This window comes from Syngnathus typhle, linkage group LG8 (assembly GCF_033458585.1).
Source record: "Syngnathus typhle isolate RoL2023-S1 ecotype Sweden linkage group LG8, RoL_Styp_1.0, whole genome shotgun sequence".
In the NCBI taxonomy this organism is placed as follows: Eukaryota; Metazoa; Chordata; class Actinopteri; order Syngnathiformes; family Syngnathidae; genus Syngnathus; species Syngnathus typhle.
Genome location: NC_083745.1, coordinates 7,623,582 through 7,643,259, shown reverse-complemented (window position 1 = coordinate 7,643,259; position 19,678 = coordinate 7,623,582). Strand labels below are relative to the sequence as shown.

The 19,678-nt window shown below is 40.9% G+C and overlaps 2 protein-coding genes across 2 annotated transcripts; one reads left to right on the top strand and one right to left on the bottom strand.

The window, feature by feature from the left end:
* Nucleotides 1-1,135: 1,135 nt before the first annotated feature.
* On the top strand, nucleotides 1,136-3,633 carry echs1 (enoyl CoA hydratase, short chain, 1, mitochondrial). Its single transcript, XM_061285770.1, has 8 exons — nucleotides 1,136-1,301; nucleotides 1,867-2,064; nucleotides 2,146-2,273; nucleotides 2,402-2,501; nucleotides 2,568-2,672; nucleotides 2,776-2,895; nucleotides 2,985-3,052; nucleotides 3,136-3,633. Exons 1-8 carry the CDS (start codon nucleotides 1,208-1,210, stop codon nucleotides 3,199-3,201), a joined length of 879 nt encoding a protein of 292 aa, XP_061141754.1. The 5' UTR covers nucleotides 1,136-1,207; the 3' UTR covers nucleotides 3,202-3,633.
* Nucleotides 3,634-4,784: 1,151 nt separating this feature from the next.
* Nucleotides 4,785-19,082, bottom strand: si:ch211-217g15.3 (uncharacterized protein LOC368914 homolog). Its single transcript, XM_061285602.1, has 5 exons — nucleotides 18,873-19,082; nucleotides 6,453-6,523; nucleotides 6,323-6,380; nucleotides 6,151-6,185; nucleotides 4,785-5,730 (listed from the first exon to the last, which is right to left on the bottom strand). The coding sequence occupies exons 2-5, from the start codon at nucleotides 6,458-6,460 to the stop codon at nucleotides 5,199-5,201; spliced, it is 633 nt and encodes a 210-aa protein (XP_061141586.1). The 5' UTR covers nucleotides 6,461-6,523; nucleotides 18,873-19,082; the 3' UTR covers nucleotides 4,785-5,198.
* Between the last annotated feature and the right edge of the window lie 596 nt (nucleotides 19,083-19,678).

The following is a 19,678-nucleotide window of genomic DNA, read 5'->3' as shown; positions in this document are numbered from 1 at the left end:
GCTACCAGTTTCGTACACAATTGTGAAACGACAAATTTACTCAGATTGTCTATGGCTTTATAATCGGTGGAGTTCTTGAGGGACAGTATGCAAAGTGATTTTAGAGAATTTGCGTGTGATCACAAAGCAAAAACAGATTAATAAAAGTTCAGCAGACATAAAAATCATTTATATACCACCTGAAATGCTATGACAACATGACTGAAGTATGATTGGATGCTTGGTAAGCGCTATGATTCTCATTATTGCCTCATGACTGCTTTTCTGGCCGTTGCCTCGCATGTAATGTCCATCATTTTGGAAATGACAGTAGTTTAGATTTTAGAATTTTATTTTGCGTTCTAGTAATAAAAAAATTGTGACAACACTGATGATGTCAAGTATGTTGACACAGAGAGCTGATGCATTGTTGGCATTGCATACGTTTTATGTAGCTTTTTCCTCTCAAATAAACATGCTGCATAAATAATAAATATGCCAATGGGTCGTGTCAAACCACAAATATAAATGCTTGAAATTACTGCACATGATTGACAATAAGACAGCAATGGCAATCAATATGTACAAATTGCACGCCATTATTTTATACGGAACCATTTTATACTCAATCTTCATCCCACCGTGCAAATTAGCCTCCGAGCTCATTGTAGCCTTCGTGTAATTGATTAAATCAATAATTAAGCTGTTGCGATCCGATAATAAGCAGAGCATCCCTTTGGTTGGTGCGTACCTTGATCCTTGTATATCTTCAAGAAGAAGAAGAAAGGTTGTGAAGATGGTCACGGAGGATGCTGATGCGCGTTCACGAGGATGGCGGCGCGTGAACGAGCAAGAGCGCTCCAAGCATCACTATCGTTGTTGTACCACGAATATAAAGAACATCCTGCAGTGAGCGTGTTCCGTCGCTGCGATACGTCACGCGCGTCCGTCATATTGGATGTGTCAGATCTGCATTTATCTCATTATACACTATAGTCATATGTCTAAGTGACTAGATGAATTGCTGCAGTATAGTCAGTGAATTGGCCAATTATCATGGTAATTATCTTGGTTGCAGTGTCACTAATAATAGTAATACTATTCATGTACGCTAGACGGCGGTAACGCTAAACTACATTTGAATCTGAACCTCTATTAGGCCACGAAGAAGAGACGTACCAGAAAGCACTCTGCAGCCATTGTACAAGTTGACAGCCAAACAGTGGTCATGGCTTTTGTCTGCAGAAATGCTGCCGCTTTGCTGAAATCAAACCGCGCAGCACCCGCTTTGGTCTCGGCAGCCGCCCGCCTTTTCAGTTCGGGTGAGTGTTTTCAAAGACACGCGTGCTTTTCGTTTTTCAATGTCAAGCACAGTTGCGTCACAAGCTCTGCAAACTTGTCTTCGTTGCATTGAGCTATGAAGTGGAAAAGTCATTATCATATGTCATCAATTCCAAATCGACATTGCAAAGCATCATTATTATTGTTATTTATTTGTTATTCTATTTTTGTGCACTTTAAAGATATAAAGTGTGGTCCACTGACAATGTTCATTATGAAATTTGGAAATGTTTAACACAAAAGTATTCTATAGTATGAATTGCAATAGATGCAAACACAGGTTGACCCCTGACCCTGTTCTACATTTTGCTGTCTTAGATCATTTATAAATAAAAACATTTGGGACAAACTTGGTGAAATTTGATGATTACTCATAGCACAGTAAATGAGCTCTCACAACAGAATAGTGTGTGTATGTAATGTTTAGAAAATTTAAATGGTATTAGTTAAGAATACATTTGTTTGATTGTCCTTACTGGTTATATAAACTGGTCGCAATGATAGGCGTGAGAACCACTCGATAATCTGTGTTTACCATCCCTGCAGGTGTCCACTATGAGTATATTATGGTAGAGAAGCGAGGAGAGAAAAAGAATGTGGGTTTTATCCAGTTGAATAGACCTAAAGCTCTCAATGCACTATGCGACGGTTTGATGAAGGAGGTGGGTCAGGCCTTGGATGCCTTCGAAGACGACGGAGACGTGGGTGCCATTGTCATCACGGGAAGCGACAGAGCGTTTGCAGGTAAGGGGAATAAATATTAAGAATATGCACTGTTGCTGCCAAAGTCAAGAGTCAACATGGCTCAATTTTTTTGTCGTTTAGCTGGAGCGGACATAAAAGAAATGCAGAATCGAACTTTCCAGGACTGTTACGGTGGGAACTTTCTGGCTCACTGGAACAGAGTATCTACTGTGAAGAAGCCTGTGATCGCTGCTGTCAATGGATTTGCTGTGAGTGTCTTCGTTTTGCAAGATGCATTGTCTAATATACGAGACGTGCTCGATCCTTATTCTTGGAGGATGAAGGTAACATGTGACAGGGGTCTGGAGTCTCTGCTAAATTTTGTTCCCGGTTGCAGTTGGGAGGAGGCTGCGAGTTGGCGATGATGTGTGACATCATCTACGCTGGAGAAAAGGCGCAGTTTGGCCAGCCAGAGATTCTGCTGGGGACCATCCCTGGTATGATTGTGTAGAACCTGAGAATCTATTGGAGCCACATTTATGATACATCTTGTCTCCGTGCAGGGGCGGGCGGCACCCAACGTCTGACCCGTGCGGTGGGCAAGTCACTGGCCATGGAGATGGTCCTGACAGGAGATAAAATTAATGCCCAAGAAGCCAAGCAGTCAGGTACGAGAACTGTTTACTATGTTTCTTTTCAGGCTATTTACTTGCGTCCATTGCCACTAATCGAAATCTTTTTTTTTTTTTTTTTTTCTGTTGCCGTATGCAGGTCTGGTGAGTAAAGTTTGCCCCGTGGATCAGCTGGTGTCCGAAGCAGTGAAATGCGGTGAGAAAATAGCTGCCAATTCCAAACTGGTGTCCGCCATGGCCAAAGAGGCAGTTAATGCAGGTCAGGCCACATTCAGTGAAACACGTAGCACGCATTGTAATCAAATCAGGTTGAAATTTGTCGTTTTTTTCATCCTTGTGCGCATTCAGCCTTCGAGCTGACTTTGGCTGAGGGAAATCGTTTGGAAAAGCGCTTGTTCCACGCAACGTTTGCTACGGTAACGTGGTCCACTGTCATGTTTGAAGACGACTTCAAATTACATTACAATACATTTGTTCCTTTTTTTTTTTTTTTTTTTAGGATGATCGCAAGGAGGGCATGACTGCGTTTGTGGAGAAGAGAAAGGCCAGTTTTCAGGACAATTAATTCGCTCATCCAACTCCAAACAGATCATGCGCAGCAAGTTGAATGACATCAGTAGAACATGGAAGGTGTTTTATCTCACTTTTAATTTAGTAATACCACCGTTTTTTCCCAGTCAGTGATCAAATATGATATTCCAATTATATACCATCATGAACATGGAGATAAAGCAACCCAATCTTGTATGTTTTGCAAAAAGTGACGGTACAGTGGACCTTTTAATTTTCAATAAGTGCCTTAATAAGGCGTGCATTTGGATTTGAATGATTGAATACACAATCCCACACAACTGAGGGTGCAGTGAAGGTGGATGCAGTTCAATATTTACCACACAAGGGAATCACATGGCTCATTTCAAGCATTGGAAGATCTCTGAGTCTCTTTTGTCTAAAGTTTTTTTTTGTGTACATTTTGCAAATAAACCAGATGAATTGATCTCTGTTTTGTAGTTGGTGTGGAGAAAAAAAAAGAATGCTGTCCACTGTTGAAGATTTTTGTTTAAATAATTTTTAGGTTGTTTTTGTTTAGGGTAAGCCACTAGAGGGAAGCCACATGCAGTTAAAGGTTCCAAGTGTCAAGCAGTTAAAAATAAAAAAAAAAGCAAAGTAATTGGAAAAATCTCTTTTTAATGTTTTAAATTATGCTATTGGGCAAGCAAATTATATATGTATATTAATTATTGTTTCAGCAACATTCTATATTGCACGTCAACTTTAACAGTTAAACACTTTTTGAAAGTTTCAAAAATTTATTTTGAACATGTCAAACAAAAATAGTTTCCCATGTTAAACAATGAGTCCAAGTCCAGATTATATTTCAAATATGCAAGTAATTCGTATAAAATAAAATAACCCCTCCCTTTTTTTATGCACTAGTTGTCTGATGTTCACGCGCATCTCACCCACAAGGCCATGGCCTAATTGATTTTTATTTTTCATTCAGTATCCCCCCACAGAGCTGTCTTTCTTGTCGTTCCCGTGAAACAAAACTTTTCAGTGCGAAAGAAACTCGTCTCCTCTCTCAGCGGGATGCACAAAAAGTCTGCAGCGTCCGAAGGTTCTGCAAAGGAGCGTCGTCCTTTGAGGCCCGGAGAAAGGTCAAAATAATAAATGTCGACTCAATTGAGCTCCTCCAGGCACACAATGGAGACCAAAACGTAACACTGAAGCAGCGCGGACTCTCGTGGCGTGATAAACTCATTTAAAAAAGTCCAAAAGAAAGAGTGAGCAGCATGGGTCCGGACTGGGAGAATTGGGAGGGGCTCCTGGGGGGAGCGGGGGCTAGATTTACTTTTCTGCAAGTCAGCCATGCTCCCCTTTGCATTCACTGACTTCCACCCTATTTATTGTACTCTATTGGCCAATAACAACCATGCTCTGCTGTCAGAAAGGAGTTATTTTCCTTAAAACATCACATGGGTCTATATTTAATCCACTATTAGAACTCAAGTACAGCACAGGGACTAACTCTTCGGTCACTATGAGGACTCAAACATTTTTGCCATCCAACAGAGTTTCAGATGAAACAAGCAGTGTTAGGCAGGATATGGAGGTTATTTAATTGACATTTATTTTCAGTATCTCACATTCTTGGCTGCAGCGACTGTCTGAATATTACCACTCGTCTCTGCTTTGAGTTATGCCCTGGGGGGCAACAACAACAAGCAGCAGCAGCAACTGTGGTCATGGGATTAATAACGTACCAATCATGACAATTTTTTCCTCCCAATCATAGATGAAGTTGCATATATTTTGATTATTCAATTTACCTGTGAATTGAAGACATTTTGATTAAACCCCAAAGAATATTTTTTTGAAGCTTAATCATAATACAATTTTTAGTCAAAAGAATCACAAGTCGTCCTCAATTTACAAACATAGCACAAGGCCGGTACAAATTTTATTATTATGACTCTGTTGCTCCTTCGAACAACTTGCACCATACATCTTCAGAATTAAAAGACATTCAGTGGTGGACATAAAAGCACGCATTTCCAAATGTCAAAGGTGGTAGAGATGATCGAGATCTTCCTCTGGTTGGTCGTAATTTCTTTCCAACTGCCAATCAAGAGGAGCAGCAGCGTTGTCATTGTCAAGGTAACTTGACATCCAGGTTTGCTGGTCAGAATGGTACAAGTCATCCACGTCCACCTCGGGCTCCAGATGACGTCTCACTCGATCAAGTGGTTCAGTCATGTCTGGTTGGGGTTGTACAAGTCGGGCCATTCTGTATTCAGCAGTGAGCGGGGCAAGATATTCATCTAGTTGCGCTCTGGCTTCATGGTAGACGACGGCATCTCGGTCCTGCTCAGACTCCTCACTGAAAACCTTTTCATATTCAGCTGGAAATGTCTTCAGAGAAGGATGATGAACATCATCTAAATCCACTTCTGCCACAGCAAACTGTTTTTCTGTCCCTGTGGCGTCCACATTATTCCAGATCTTCATTTTCGGGTCAATATCATAGTCAGTTTCATCCATGTCCTCTGGAGCCTCCACTTCCACATCTAAAGGCAATTTTCCATATTCTGACCTAACATAAGCACAACAGTTTAGAAGGACCTCTCCTTCCTTATCACCTCTGATAAGTGGAACACTTCCAGAAAGTTTCCAGTGATTTTATTCTATAATGATTTTGTTTAATAATTTTCTAAAATCTACCAGCACAAAAATTGTCCATCTAAACTGAAAAGAAAAAACAGCTGTTGGTTTAAAAGACAAAACATTTTATTTCCGTTATCCCAAGTTAACTCAAGTAAGGATTGAATATTATTGACTGTAAAAATCTATATCATTTTGTTGTCGAGTTCGACAGGGAGAATTAGAAACGCCACACAGCAGGCGCTGTCAAAGATGGACCCTGATGTTCACAAATGTGAAGTGCTAACAACTATTTCCCCACGCTATCCCCAAAACACATTTAACGGTGGGGTGGGGGGGGGGGATTACTTACATGGTGTCCTGGAAGACTTTGCTGCTAAATTTATTCTGAAAACAGATAAACACCAATATCAATCAGAGATCAAATATACCAATATTGTACTGTACGACATTTATGTGCACATTTGATGTCTTTTTTCTTATTTATTTTTTTAGGTGTGATCTAAAATATTTGATGTACATACCCACGGCTTATATGGCTTGGCTGCAATGCCAAATATCAGGGTGACCAAAAGAATAATCCTACAAATGGAAAGATCCAACAATTTGTCGGCACTTTTTAACATGCATAAAGAATCAAGGTGTGCTGCTTACCTGAACATGGTGTGCTTCCTGTTTGTGTGGAGTCTTGAAAGTGCAAGAGAAAATGGGCCTTCACGTCAGCCCTAGTACAAAACAGTCCAAAGTTCCAACAATAATTACACCCACTTGACCTTTGCATCTTTTTAAACACTGCAACATCATTTTTTTATCTATATAACGTCATACTTGATGCAATGCCAATGATTTATAAAGTCACAACATTCTCATTTAGAAAGGCAAATTAAACCATCAAAATGAAATGCTGATGAAACAATTTGTTTAAATTAGCCAGTTTACTGCCAATGAATGATTTTCCATTGCCTGCTCATAAAAAGGCTATCATCTCAATTAAATAGTTACAATGTGTCTGAGCTACAACAGGCAATTCCAAGTTAATAATTCTCAGTAAGATTTTTGAAATAATCAATCAACTGTACAGTTATCACCAGTGTATTAGTTGTTGCTTAAAATATCAGCCTCGAGGTAATTTGGATGGCACGCTCACCGGAAATGGAAAGAAAATGATTTGTTGTTGCTGAATGAATGAATAGCAAGAAAGAAAGCAAGAAAGCAACCACGCAAGCTTTGGTTTGGTTTGGCTTGGCTTGGCTTTGGTTAGCCAGGCTGTCGGTCGGTCTGTTAAGTTATGTCAGTTTTCCGGTTCTGTTCCTCTCTTCCAACTACCTTTTCCCTTCAATAAACCCTGGTCTAAGCTTGGACCAGAGTTTATATAAGGAAAAGGGAATTGGAATGGAGCATAAAGGGAAACAGACAGGAACTGGCAAACTAATCGAACATCATCACAAAACACCAACATGACCGACAGGGATAGCGAACAGAAAACAACCGAGGGAAAAACGGAACGACAAGAACAACGAGAGACAAGAAATCATCCCTAAAGGGGTGTGACACGCAGACAGAACTTAAATACGCAACAGGTGACAAGAGGCAGGTGAGAATGATCACACTGGTCATGGGCACACAGGAGGGGAGGGGTGAGCACACAGAAAAAAAAAATATATATATATATATTATTATTTTTTAAATTAAATATAATATATATAAAAAATTAAATATATATACCATATACCATTATATATATATATATATATATATATATATATATATATATATATATATATATATATATATATATATATATATATATATATATATATATATATATATATAAATGTTTCAAAATATTTTTATCAAACATAACTATTACTATCACACACGAATATGCATATAATAGTAAGAGAGCAAACTGTGGTCTTGGCGCACAATACAACTAACCACATACTGTATTCATATGACTGTCACTTTTAAAGGGTTAGTGTTTGAATTTCCTCCTTTGGAATGATAAAGGCTTTTTATGTTATGATAATATACAGCACAGGCATGAAGAATGCATCCATTTCAGATAATCTACTTTAACACATGCGCTCCTCTGGGATGTAATTTACTTCCATAAATCTACAACTGACGCCTTACGCTAGTGTGGGCAACGTTCCCGCCTGACTATTTGTTGACTGTCTGTACAACAGCCAGAGCGTCATTAAGTCAACATAGCCTTTATTAATGTCAGCAAGCAAGCGCATACTTGGATATACTTTTTTTTTCTTTCTTAAAAGAGCAACAGGAGTCACTTCCTGTCTCGACCAGGGATGGCTCCAGAGCGTCTGTCGGGTTATCTGCCCTCACTATGGGATCCATATGTGTCAGCTTGATGTTTCAGCGCCCCGGGTCACACTCTGATCTACTGTCCTCCACTCCCTGCGTGCTCATCTTCAACATCATGTGCGATATGTTAACAAGGAAAAGGCTTCTCCTTGGCAAGACTCAGGCCACATTATTATCTTATAATGTGAGAATTTGTTTCAAATATAATGAAATTGAACAAAAATTGCATTCTTTTCATGATACTCACACACCAATATAATATACTTTCCTGATTATTTCAATGTAATGAATTCAAAGACATTTATGTATAATTTTATTTCATCATTACTGTTTTTCACTGTTATGGTTCCATTGCATTACAGTGGTTCCTCACTCTCAAAATGTAAACATCATCTGTGCAAGAAATAAATAATAGATGTAATAATTTTGCTTCGCTGTCTTCCCTACACGACCATAACAACAATATCAGACACGACTGCATTCCCCATAGCTGATCAAACGACTTAAATGAGACCGCCGCCTTCAACATAATAGAAACAACCCTCCAGTTACTGTGTCCTCAAGACAAACGGGCTGTCAAACAGAGGTTGAGGCTAGGAGATGTAGCCCATTATGGGAACGTTGTGTCAGTCTCCGAGAAACCGCAACCTTGAGTGCAAACCCTCAGGTCTGATGGATAAAGTGTGCCGCAGATTGGACCGACGGAGCCTGCCCCCCAACCGACCCGCCCCCATGTCTTACACACATCAGTGGCGCGGCTTTCATGTGCATGCGGGCCCGAGGCCCATCATCTACAAGCACAGATCTCAACCTCAACTGCTCGGGGGTCCCAACTGGCCCGTGTGGAGAAACATGCCAGCTCTGATTCAATTTAGAAGGGCCCAGCTCAGTAGAATCTTGTGGCTACGGGGGGGGCGCTTTGTTCCGAAGTGAAGGATTGTTAATTCAAAAAGAAATATGTGATCCAAATGAAAATATAAAGTTTAAGAGCAACATGTTGGCTAAATTGTCAAGACAGGAATTATTAAATGAAAACATTTAAGTTTACATGTCACTTTAAAATGGATTTATTTAATTGCCCTTGATGATGAATGAAATAGTTGCCCGTCCGTCCATCCATCTAAACTTTGGGTGCAAATGGAAAAAGTCAAAAAATATATTGTGCATTAGAACATTGTTTAAGAGCAGCTCTTCTTGTTGCCACAGTGCATAGCTCACATCCCGCTTGTTTTGGCGTGACTGACAAGCCTCTTGAAAAATGTGGGGGCAACAACGAAGACCACAGCCAATGGGAGTTGTCAGGCGAGAGTGTGTGCAATGTGAAAGAAACACTCACACGTTCACACAGTGTTATTGCGCTAAATACCAGCGGGAGCCAAGAATAAATTGCCTGTCTGTAACTATTTAAATGTAGCATTAAGTCTTGATTTACAGCCGTAATTCGGAGATGGCAAAACACGCAGCGAATGTTACAGCTCGCAGCAATTTATGGCTAAACCCAACACCAAAATGAATTTTTGTCTTAATTGCCGTCTGAGGAAGAATGATTTTGGCTTGACTTTGCGCAATAGTTCTGTTGCGCAGATGTTGTGTGTGAGTGTGTGGGCTTGAATGCATGATGTGCTTTCTAAACAATATGATCCATAACAGCAATCAATGTCAATGCATTACACCTTCAAAAAATCCATGCGTTTGTTTTTATTATATCCTTCAATACGACACTGCATTTCTTTCCCCTCATTAAAAACGGTACAAATAAAGTTGTGGTGTTTCTTTTGAGGTTGGAATGGATTTTTGGCATTTCAATACATTCTAATGAGGGAAATATATTCCATTTACTACTGATTTAAGTTATGAGCCTGGTCACAACAAATTAAACTTGCAAGTTGAAGTACCACTACATCTGTACGATAGAGTCAATTCATGAATTGGTTTGCAAATACATTAAACAGTTTTAAAACCTGTGAAAAAATGAACTAACTGAAGACTGAGAGTGTTTTGCTTTGCTTATTTACTTATTTTGGGGGCCCAGTGGGGCACATCATTTGCATTACTGGTTATCTGGTGCAAATGTGGATTGCACATCTACGTGGCTAAGTGTTCCAATACTTATGGTAGTTTTGCTCAGGGCAGTTTTCAAGAAGCAAGGCAGTAAGGCCCGAGCTCAATTGATCCATACAAAATGTCCCTTGGGGTCTTTAAAGCCAAGTCATAAGCCACCGACTTGAAGTGGCAAACCACCGACAAACAATAGTGAAGAGGAGACGAGTAGCTGCCGAAACCACGCGAAACCTCCAAACACGTCGTTTGAAATGTAATCATCTACACATTGTATGCACCGCATGAAAACACAAACCCTCCCACTTCTAAAACAATCATCAGCTCCAGGCCACCATCATTACTTGCAATAAATCACATGAAGGTTGTCTCAGCATTTGAGGCAAACCGCCGCTCAGTCTTCCGTCATCTCCCCACACACTGACAACATTTAGGAAAGCTGGGGTTTTCTAAATGACTAAAATTAACACAGTGATCTACAATTAACTTAATTGATGCTTTCACCAATGCCCATCAAGCGCTCATTAGACATCTTTCGATGGAGTTCGACTGCACAAATTACAGGGTTGCGAGAAAGACCTCCACGGCGGTGAGGACGCAAACGCAGTGACGAGGGAGAAGTCTGACTTATGGACCCGCCGCACACGGAATCATCTGCTCAACACTTGTGTGTACCGAAAGAAGCTTCGACGTGATGTGTTTGGATTTTGCTTGTGAGAAAAGTGAGCTCCTTCCTGAGCAGGTGAGTCCAAAGAGGGGGACTGAATGGGGCCGGCGATGAGACAGTCAGTCTGGGGGCTTGTGCCGTGTGATCATCACACTTATCCAGCTACAATGGAGCTGGTGACAGTCGAGGAAGAGGGATGATAAAACACTACACTAACAGCCTTTGTCATGTATCTGGTAGGCTGAGAACAAAATAAGCATCCCACAATATAGGAACTGTCCACCCGCATTAGCCTTGCCCTCATTTTTTTCTAAGTCACATCATGTCTTTTCCATCAAACAGACTTTTGTGTGTGGTGTTTTTATTTATTTCCTATGGTTTGACTATTTTATTTCTTTTACCATTTTTATTGCTATTCCCAAGTCACTTCACAATAAGCAGCAAATAATGAACAATACATAAAAAAATGGATCATTAAACAACTCCCAGCTGAAGTTTACAGTCAAACTCAATATATCAAAAAGATTTACAACTTGTGTGTGTAAACCAACCCGTATGTAAAGACAACATAACAGTGCTTAATCATATATTCTTTATCCTCTGTGAATAATGACTTATTATTAGCGCCAAATCAAAACTCAACCAACAATTTGTGTTCAACCACTGTCTGCTAGATGTAGCGTACTTTTCGTTTTGCATCATTGTCTAATAAATTTGTTGTTTGCACTGTTTTCGTGCTACGTCTCATGACAATGAAGCAGATTCCGCCCTATGTCTCAAATTAAAGTTTTTTTCCCCCATGTTGTGGTTAAGTGGGACTTAATGGGGCTTGGTGCGAACCTAAACAGTTAATTTGCAAGCTGGGAAAACACTGACTTCAAAGTTGCCAAAAAGCTCTGTAAAAGTCTGACTGCAGAGTCATGTGATAATCGTTTTCGGGGTCATCACAACAAATGACACCTTTCACGTAGAAGAAAGAGAGAGAAATGCCTCTCGGATGAGCACATCAAACACGGTGCCCCCTCCTGCTTGCCTCAATGAATGCCTCCTCGCTGGAGTCCGTGGCAGCCGTGGTTGCCAGCTGGAGTACCCTCTGACCTCTAACCCTTGACCCCCAGCGGCACAAAATTCATCACAGAGCTGTCAGTTCAACACACACAGCGGGGAGCACTTCCTGCGTCACGCCGCCGCGACAACGGAGAGGAAGGATGTGCACAGGTGTTGAAAACTCATACAGGTGCCACTGATTTACAATTCCGCATGATAAAAATGACCTCCGCGACATCACAAGATTCCACTCAGTGGGCCCGCGTGGCTTTGCGTCATGCTCCCATCTGTCCTGATGCTTCTGGGCTAAAAAAGGAGGATCCTGCTGTTCCATGATGGAAAGCTGCCTGCTAGAGAAAGATCTGGTTACAAGAACCCAGCGCTTTCATCCTTTTTATTAAAGAAACATGTGGCTGCTCTGTGCAGCTACGTTGGCAAATTTGACTTCCTTATTATCTCCGTCAATGGAGATGCTATGTTGTGTGTGTCAAAACCACCACGCCGATGACATTATGGTGGATGACTTGTGGACTTGCCAAAGAAGAGATATCTTTGTGCTGGATCAGGAAGGGGAACCTGTGGTCCAGGGGGCATATAGATCCTTTAAGATCTTTTTATCAAGTGGGTACAACCTGGAATGTTTTTGAAAAGCCTGAAATCATAGATTCCACAAACTCTAATAATGCACACCCATTTGAGAAAAAGTGATCAACAATTGGCTATAGATGAACCTTTGAGGGACATACTCCAAATTCTGACCATTAGATTATTATAAGGCCCTTAAAATATGTTCTTGCTAAAAGATGTCTCACCAATGCTTATATTTGCTTCAATGACAAGACCACGGTTAGCTTAACGTATTGGTCCAGTAACTGCTTTTCAAAAAATAAAATGTGTTTCTTTTCTCTGTACTGACTCACCATTCAGTAATTCCTCTCAACAAAGAGGAAGAAAAAGTGTAACTTGCATCTTTGGAGATAAGACCTCTGCGGTCTGACATATTTATATAATGTTACTGATAATCAGCAGTCAAACAGGGCAGGAAGAGAAAAAGAGCAGAAGCACAACACTGGTGATAAGAAGCAGTGCTGTTTACAATGTATTTCCAAAAGATTTAAATGTTCCGAAAAGGAGACTTTTGGACAATAGAGTTTTTGCGACATTTTTCGATAATCTAATTCATTCTTGTTTCATTTGTAAATAATAATTTATGTTATTTACAGTGAAACTAACTTTCATGTCCTGCAAATTCGGGATGCAAGCAATATGTTTTTTGAGCAAGACCAAAAAAATGATTTGAAGTGGATGGCCGCAGTGTTCTTTTCTAATTAGCTTAACCCAATAAGGTTACGCGCTGCAGCTTTTTTAAACAAGCCAGCCAAGACAAGATGAAACCCCGCTAAAAGGGGTTATTATTACATTACTGCTTTACATAGGCCTATGAACTTATCCCTGCGGAAAGACGCTCGCCAAAGCGGGATTTTACTAAAGTCTGAAAATCACTCCCAGCTGGCCCGAGTGCAGGAAACGCTGCTTTCGTCTCAAAACCTCAGAGCAAATAGGACATGAAATGTGGCGCGTTCACAAGCATGTCTGTCCTCGCAACGGATGTCTGTCCTGGATTTGAAAGTATTTTATGTCCTTCAGGGACGTGGCCGGTTATGTGTGTCCCGTTCTTGGCCAAAGCTAGCTGTCCAAATTTGAGAAGAAGATGGCAGGCTTAGGAAGGTGTGAAAGATGTTGTACTGCTTCCATAATGATGTCAACAATTGCTGTGGGGTCAGCCACACCGTGACCACGGGGTCCTTGTGGATATTTAAAGGGTCTAGTGGACATCTGAGCAGGCTTTGGTCTCATGCTTATGAAAGCATTTTAGCAATGGCCCGGGGCCAACAACAACAGAGTGGAACTGATTAAGGGAGGGTAAGAAAAGAGGAAAAAGGAGATAGCGAGTGATAATATCTCACCCTGGGCGACTAGAACAGACAGCGTAAGACGCTAAAATGGTGTTTAAAACCTCGTGCCAAATGTTAACAATAACATTGAGGAATATGAGCGAGGACTGTTTTTAGAAATTGGAGTGGAAAATAATCAAAATCGGAGTTTTTAGGTGACGTTGCAAACACAATATGTTGTGCAGTGTATAGGGAAGTTACTTACAAAATGTAATATACTGCATTATACAGTACTAGTTCATATGAAATTAGAACTGTGCAAACATCTAAAAATAGGACAAAAATATTTTGATTCAAGATCTGAAGCTAAACTTGAAGCGAGAAATGGATCAAGAAATTACAAAAATATATTAATTGTCACGTTGACTCATTTTGTTATTATTATTATTATTATTATTATTAACAGTAAATCCTTAGAATAAAATGACCATTTAATCGTGTTGTAATTTACGATTTACAATAAATATTTACCCCCTTTTCCTTCGCTTTCCGTACCCCCTCTTCCCCCCCCCCCCCCACATTCCCTCTCCGTTGCCAACCTTTCATGTGTCAGTGAAGGCTGCTGCTAATAAAAGTTAAAAAGCAAACAGTGCATCGAAGTAGCCTGTTTCACACATGCACAAAAATGGTGTGTTCAGTCAGGTTTAAAGACACAGCGATTACTCGGACGACGGGCGGATGACAGGAGAGCCAAACACACTTGAGGGGGAGAGAACCACGCCTTCCCAAACTTGACTGAGGGAAGTCATCCTCTCCTCTCGCCTCGACATGCTTATAAGCGACACTATAGCGGCGCCCAAAAAGCTCATCTCCATCTTCTCTGTCTCGGAGGAGAAGGCGACCATTGTGTGCCCGCTCCACTCTCCCCAAGTCAGCTTCCTATTGAGGCGGTGAAAGGCCCTTTGAGGGGCCCCCGTTTTTTGGCTGTGCAGCTCACCTGCAGAGGGGAAACTATGGGTCTATTCTGAAGCGCAGCAGCTGCCAGGGCACAGAGGCTGGCACCCATTGGGAGAGAGAAAAGCGGCCGCCGACTCTTTCAATATGAAGCCACTTAGTAACAGAAGGCATGTGCCAAGCTTGCAAAGGCAGGATGAGGAGTCACCCTTTGAAAATATCAGCAAAGACCCGTCGTCGCTCCTTTCTTCCCATCTCTATCTCTGCCTCCGCTCGCTTATAGGATGATGGAAAAGGGCCAGCACGTCACATCGGAGTCTTAAAGGCATCGCACCAGGCAGGATGGCAGACCCCAGAGTGCTGGAAAGAATTGAGCAACTTCAGAGGCAGCAGGCCGGCAACACAAAGCCCCTTTTCTGTCTGCCGCCTAGCTCCCACACTGGCGCTAATTTATGATGCCCTCACAGCGATTTCCACAGTCAGAAAAGTTCAATTGTGTTTTCCAGCTCATTAACCATCAGCACAACAAAGCTTTCATCTTCTTCTCCATCCCGCCGCTCTTTCTCTCTTTCCACCCATCATGTGCTCTTTATCCCGCTGTCTACTAATCTGCTTCTTGTTTCAAACATCTAATCTAAAAAGATGAAGTGGAGGAGGTAAAGATGGACAGTCTTATTAAAACAATCTCGTACTTTTAAGTCTTTTTTTTTTTTTTTTTGGTCAGCGCCAAGTTTGACTGTTCCACTGCTAAGGGAGAATTTAATGGTTGTTTATTCAGGGGCCTCTGCTGTGTCCTCCCATTTCTTTCACAGCTCCTTGAGACAACGTGGCATTTATTGTCATGAACCAAGAATCAGCCCCAGCATATTTGTTCAGGTTGTCACTGCGCCGAGATCACAGAAACCACCTCGCATTCTCACACAGACACATGTCGAAGCGCCAAGCATTTAAACAATGCTTTGTGCACAGACTCCCACGTCACAGATCTGCATTTAAAGGTACAGGCAATGACATAAATGTCAGCAAAGCTGTCGGGTGACAGAGTATCACGCTGCGTCTCAGATCCACTAACAGCCTAATTGAAAGGAAGTGAACACAAAGTGAATCTATTCCCACCATCGAGAGCTGCCGCATAAGTGCCCTTGACTAAAGCACGTAACCCCAATTTGTTCCAGTTTTGGCTTTTCCATCGCCAACCCCATCAACCTCTGAGATGTAATACCTTCATTTTCTCACATTAAAAATGGCATCCCAGAGACTGATGACAACTGAATCCAAGAGCGATAACTACACAAAAATTTTATCGGTATGCTTAAACGAGCAATTTAAATCTTAAAATGAAATCCCATTTAACAATATCCACTGTGGAACTTACATTGCATTTTTAAGAAATGCTATTAGTAAACCCTTTTGCTCTGGCTGACAATGATATCATATACTAATATTTAGCAATGTGGAAAAAAGAGAAAAAAATACTGTCACTGATCTACAAAAAACGCAAAAGACAAGAATTTAGAAACCTGGAAATGAGGTCATCATTTAACTAATTTAATGATAATATGTTAGTCTACTTGAGCTATATGAGAGTAAAAATAATGTAAATAAAATATAAGCACCTTTTAAAAGACTCAGGCACACACTCCAAAGAATAGGTATAAAGATATCAGATACCAATGCAAAAAAACTCAACAAATATTACATGTTCAATAAATAAATAAATAAATGTGTCTCAGGTTTCTTGCTGCATTAGGTCCAACTCCCGTGCTGTCATCACCCTCAAAGGAAAGACGCCAACTTTGACTATCATGGCCAGACAATAAAGACCCTGTGATAAGTGGCCATCTCCAGCCTCGGCGAGTGGCTCACGCTTCCAAAGTCTTCATCAATGCCATTATCATCACTTGGAGTCTAAGCTCCCTGCCCCGCTGTCAACACCGATCCTGAGCTCACCCCAGCACCGGGTCCACGCGGGGGTGTCCGGTTCCATTCGTTCCCCTCGGCCCGGTCCCAGCCAGATCACAACAATATACAGTATCTGCGTTCACCTGTTCGCACTCCTCGCCGCTGAGTCGCCGTCAGTCTAACACTCGGCCCGACGCCATGTGGAACGCGCCTCGCCGCTCACCTGTCAGCACTTTCCCTGGCAGCTGAATCATGCTAACATACAGAGGCTACATGAAAAGCACTTAATCAATCAACAATCCATCAGGTAATTACAAAAAGTATCAGCGCATCATCTATCCCCTTTGTCCTAATAAGTCCTCCTCAAAAACCTCCTGAAATTCATTCGACTGCTGCAATTTCTCAAATCTTTTGGTCAGGCTGTTTGTCGGTTGCCAAAAATCAAATGATCATGAAGAATCTATCAGATTGGATTATATTTTAACAACTATTAAATTGCCGTCCAACGACAACATGACACCAAGTCGAGATATACGCGAAGCTGGAAATAAATCCTGTTTTATGATGGCGGCTTGCTAAAATAGTCACATTAGTCAGACAACACAGTGAAAGTCGAAGATAGAATAGCAACTTGAGTGACCTACATGGCAAAACATGAAACAACTCATCAAGGTTGACATGCTGCAGCAGTTCCCTTGACAACTCTGATCAGATAAGAAGGACCTCAGGCCCTCAACGTCATCTTGGCATGACTGAGCAAGTACAGTATTATTTCAATAATTACTCTAGTCAATAATTGCTTAAATAAAACGTTTTTTTTTTATTCAAAAAGGCGAAGAAAGAATGTATCCAAATATCCTTTCTGACAAGCCAGTGTTGGCACTCACATACGAACAAGATAATATTTGACTATGCTTACTTCTAAAGACGTTACAGTCTCACCACAAAACTCCCCTGCAGTGTGTCTTGTGTGTAAATGTTTATGGCGGATGACTCTGCACCCTCCTAAAGTTTGCGCAGGAGGAGCATGCCAAGTCTCATGAAAGGGGAAGAGTTTTTTTTTTTTTAATGAAATAAAGCCGGCTCTAACATGTTTGGGTTGAGAAGAAAACCACACTTATCTCATTAAACAATTCTTCCCTTTGGCGAGTAGCAGCACTCGCAAAAATGAGCGCAACTTTGTCAAGTCCAAATTGACCAAACGTGTCACTAATTTGTAAGTGTTGATATTTACAAGCCAAGATGACAGACGTGGAGAAAATTATTCAATAATGACTTTTCAGGAATGTGGTGGTGAGAGTGCTAAGAATAACTACATACGTCTACTACGTTTAAAATAAACAAAACAAGCCCACAGAGCAAACCCAGATCTTTTTTCAAAGAGTGGGAATCAAAGCCAAAAGTTGCTACATTCACATTAAGTAGGGTGGAATGTAATGTTGAACACTAAATTACAGGCACTGAAATGTTGTCTGGTTACTCAGCAATCTATCAGTCACGCACACACACACACACACACACACACAGAGAGAGCGAGGGTGGGAGGGATGAGGGGGCGGCGGGTAGTTACGAAAAAGGGGGGTAGACATGGAGCAGACAGGCGCCAGTCACAGCAGGATCAAAGCGAGAAAAGTACCTCAGGTTAACTCCGTTTAACCAATTGTCCCACAGATAGTCACTAGTTGTCCAAAAAAAAACGGTTCCCAGAGGGGGAGAAAAATAAAAAGGTATTAGGTTTCTCCAAAAATGATTTGACCTGATTTGAAGTGCTGCAAAACAAGACCCAATTGGACGGGCCTCTTTAATGGGGCCTCTTCAACTTGATTTGGGGTTTGACTGTCTGTCCAGGGGACAAAGAACACAATGGGTTGAAATACAGCCAATATGCAGCCATAGATAATTTGATTACCACTAGGCCAAGAGGCAGAAAGTTTACAGTGATTCCACTCTATTAAAGTACTGTAAAGAAGACAGATTTTTGAAATTCCTGCCTTAATAAAACACTGATGAAAATACCTGCATACATTCAAACAACTGTTTAGATAAGGAAATCATTCTAAATTATTGCAGCAGTTTGCTATGACACCAGTGACACCGGTTTTTCCAGAAGGGAACAATAGCAACTTGTTTTTCCAGGACCTTTTTTTAATTTCTATTTAATAACAATTGTGTGTAAACTGACGTGAAGATTAAATATGACATGCAAATTAGCGCAGCTGTACTGACCTTTGGTGACCCTGACAGAACGTGGTCATAATTCCTTTTGGTGTAAAATGGTATTTTCTGAGCCTTTGGGGTAAAAATACAAGTGAACGTTGGTTGTGAAGCTGCAATTTCGCAATCACCAAGAAAGCGACCCTCTCAGTCATATTTCGGTTTGGAAACAAAACTTCTATTTTGAGGGCCCAACCAATGATTTCCTGTACGCATCCATCAAAGTGTTTTCATTTCAATGTGTTTACTAGAAAGCCACAACCCGGTTGTGACGTCATTCTGTTTTTTTTCTGGAAAAGACTCATATTTCATCAGAAAATGGCGGTATCTGAACTGGAACGCAGCCCATCATGGCTGCACATTAACTAGCGGTCACATTCAAGTCATTGCTCTACACTGTTATTTAAAATGGTCGTGCTGTGATAATAAGCATAATATGTAATAAAATTACTGCCGTACTATGTGGAGTTACCTAAGTTAGCTCTGAACCATTTCCACTATGTTGTGTGTATGCAGGATTAATATTAATATGCTATGGATAAATAGGATGGAAACTTTAAATAGCATTGTAGCCCGTCGAAAAATCACTAATCTTATTCGTGTGTGCTCTTCTCATTCAGCCAGTTGTTGTCCAATAGTGACTTAATTAATAAGGACAGCGGAAGGGTACTTCGAAGTACCATGGTATGGATCATTACTATTCACACATTAAGCAGCTTTTATGATTGGAATTTTCCAAAGCCAGCTTACTTGAGCTTCGTGCATATAATATACTATTAGCTAAAGCAGTGGTGTTCAAACTATAGCGCGCGGGCCGT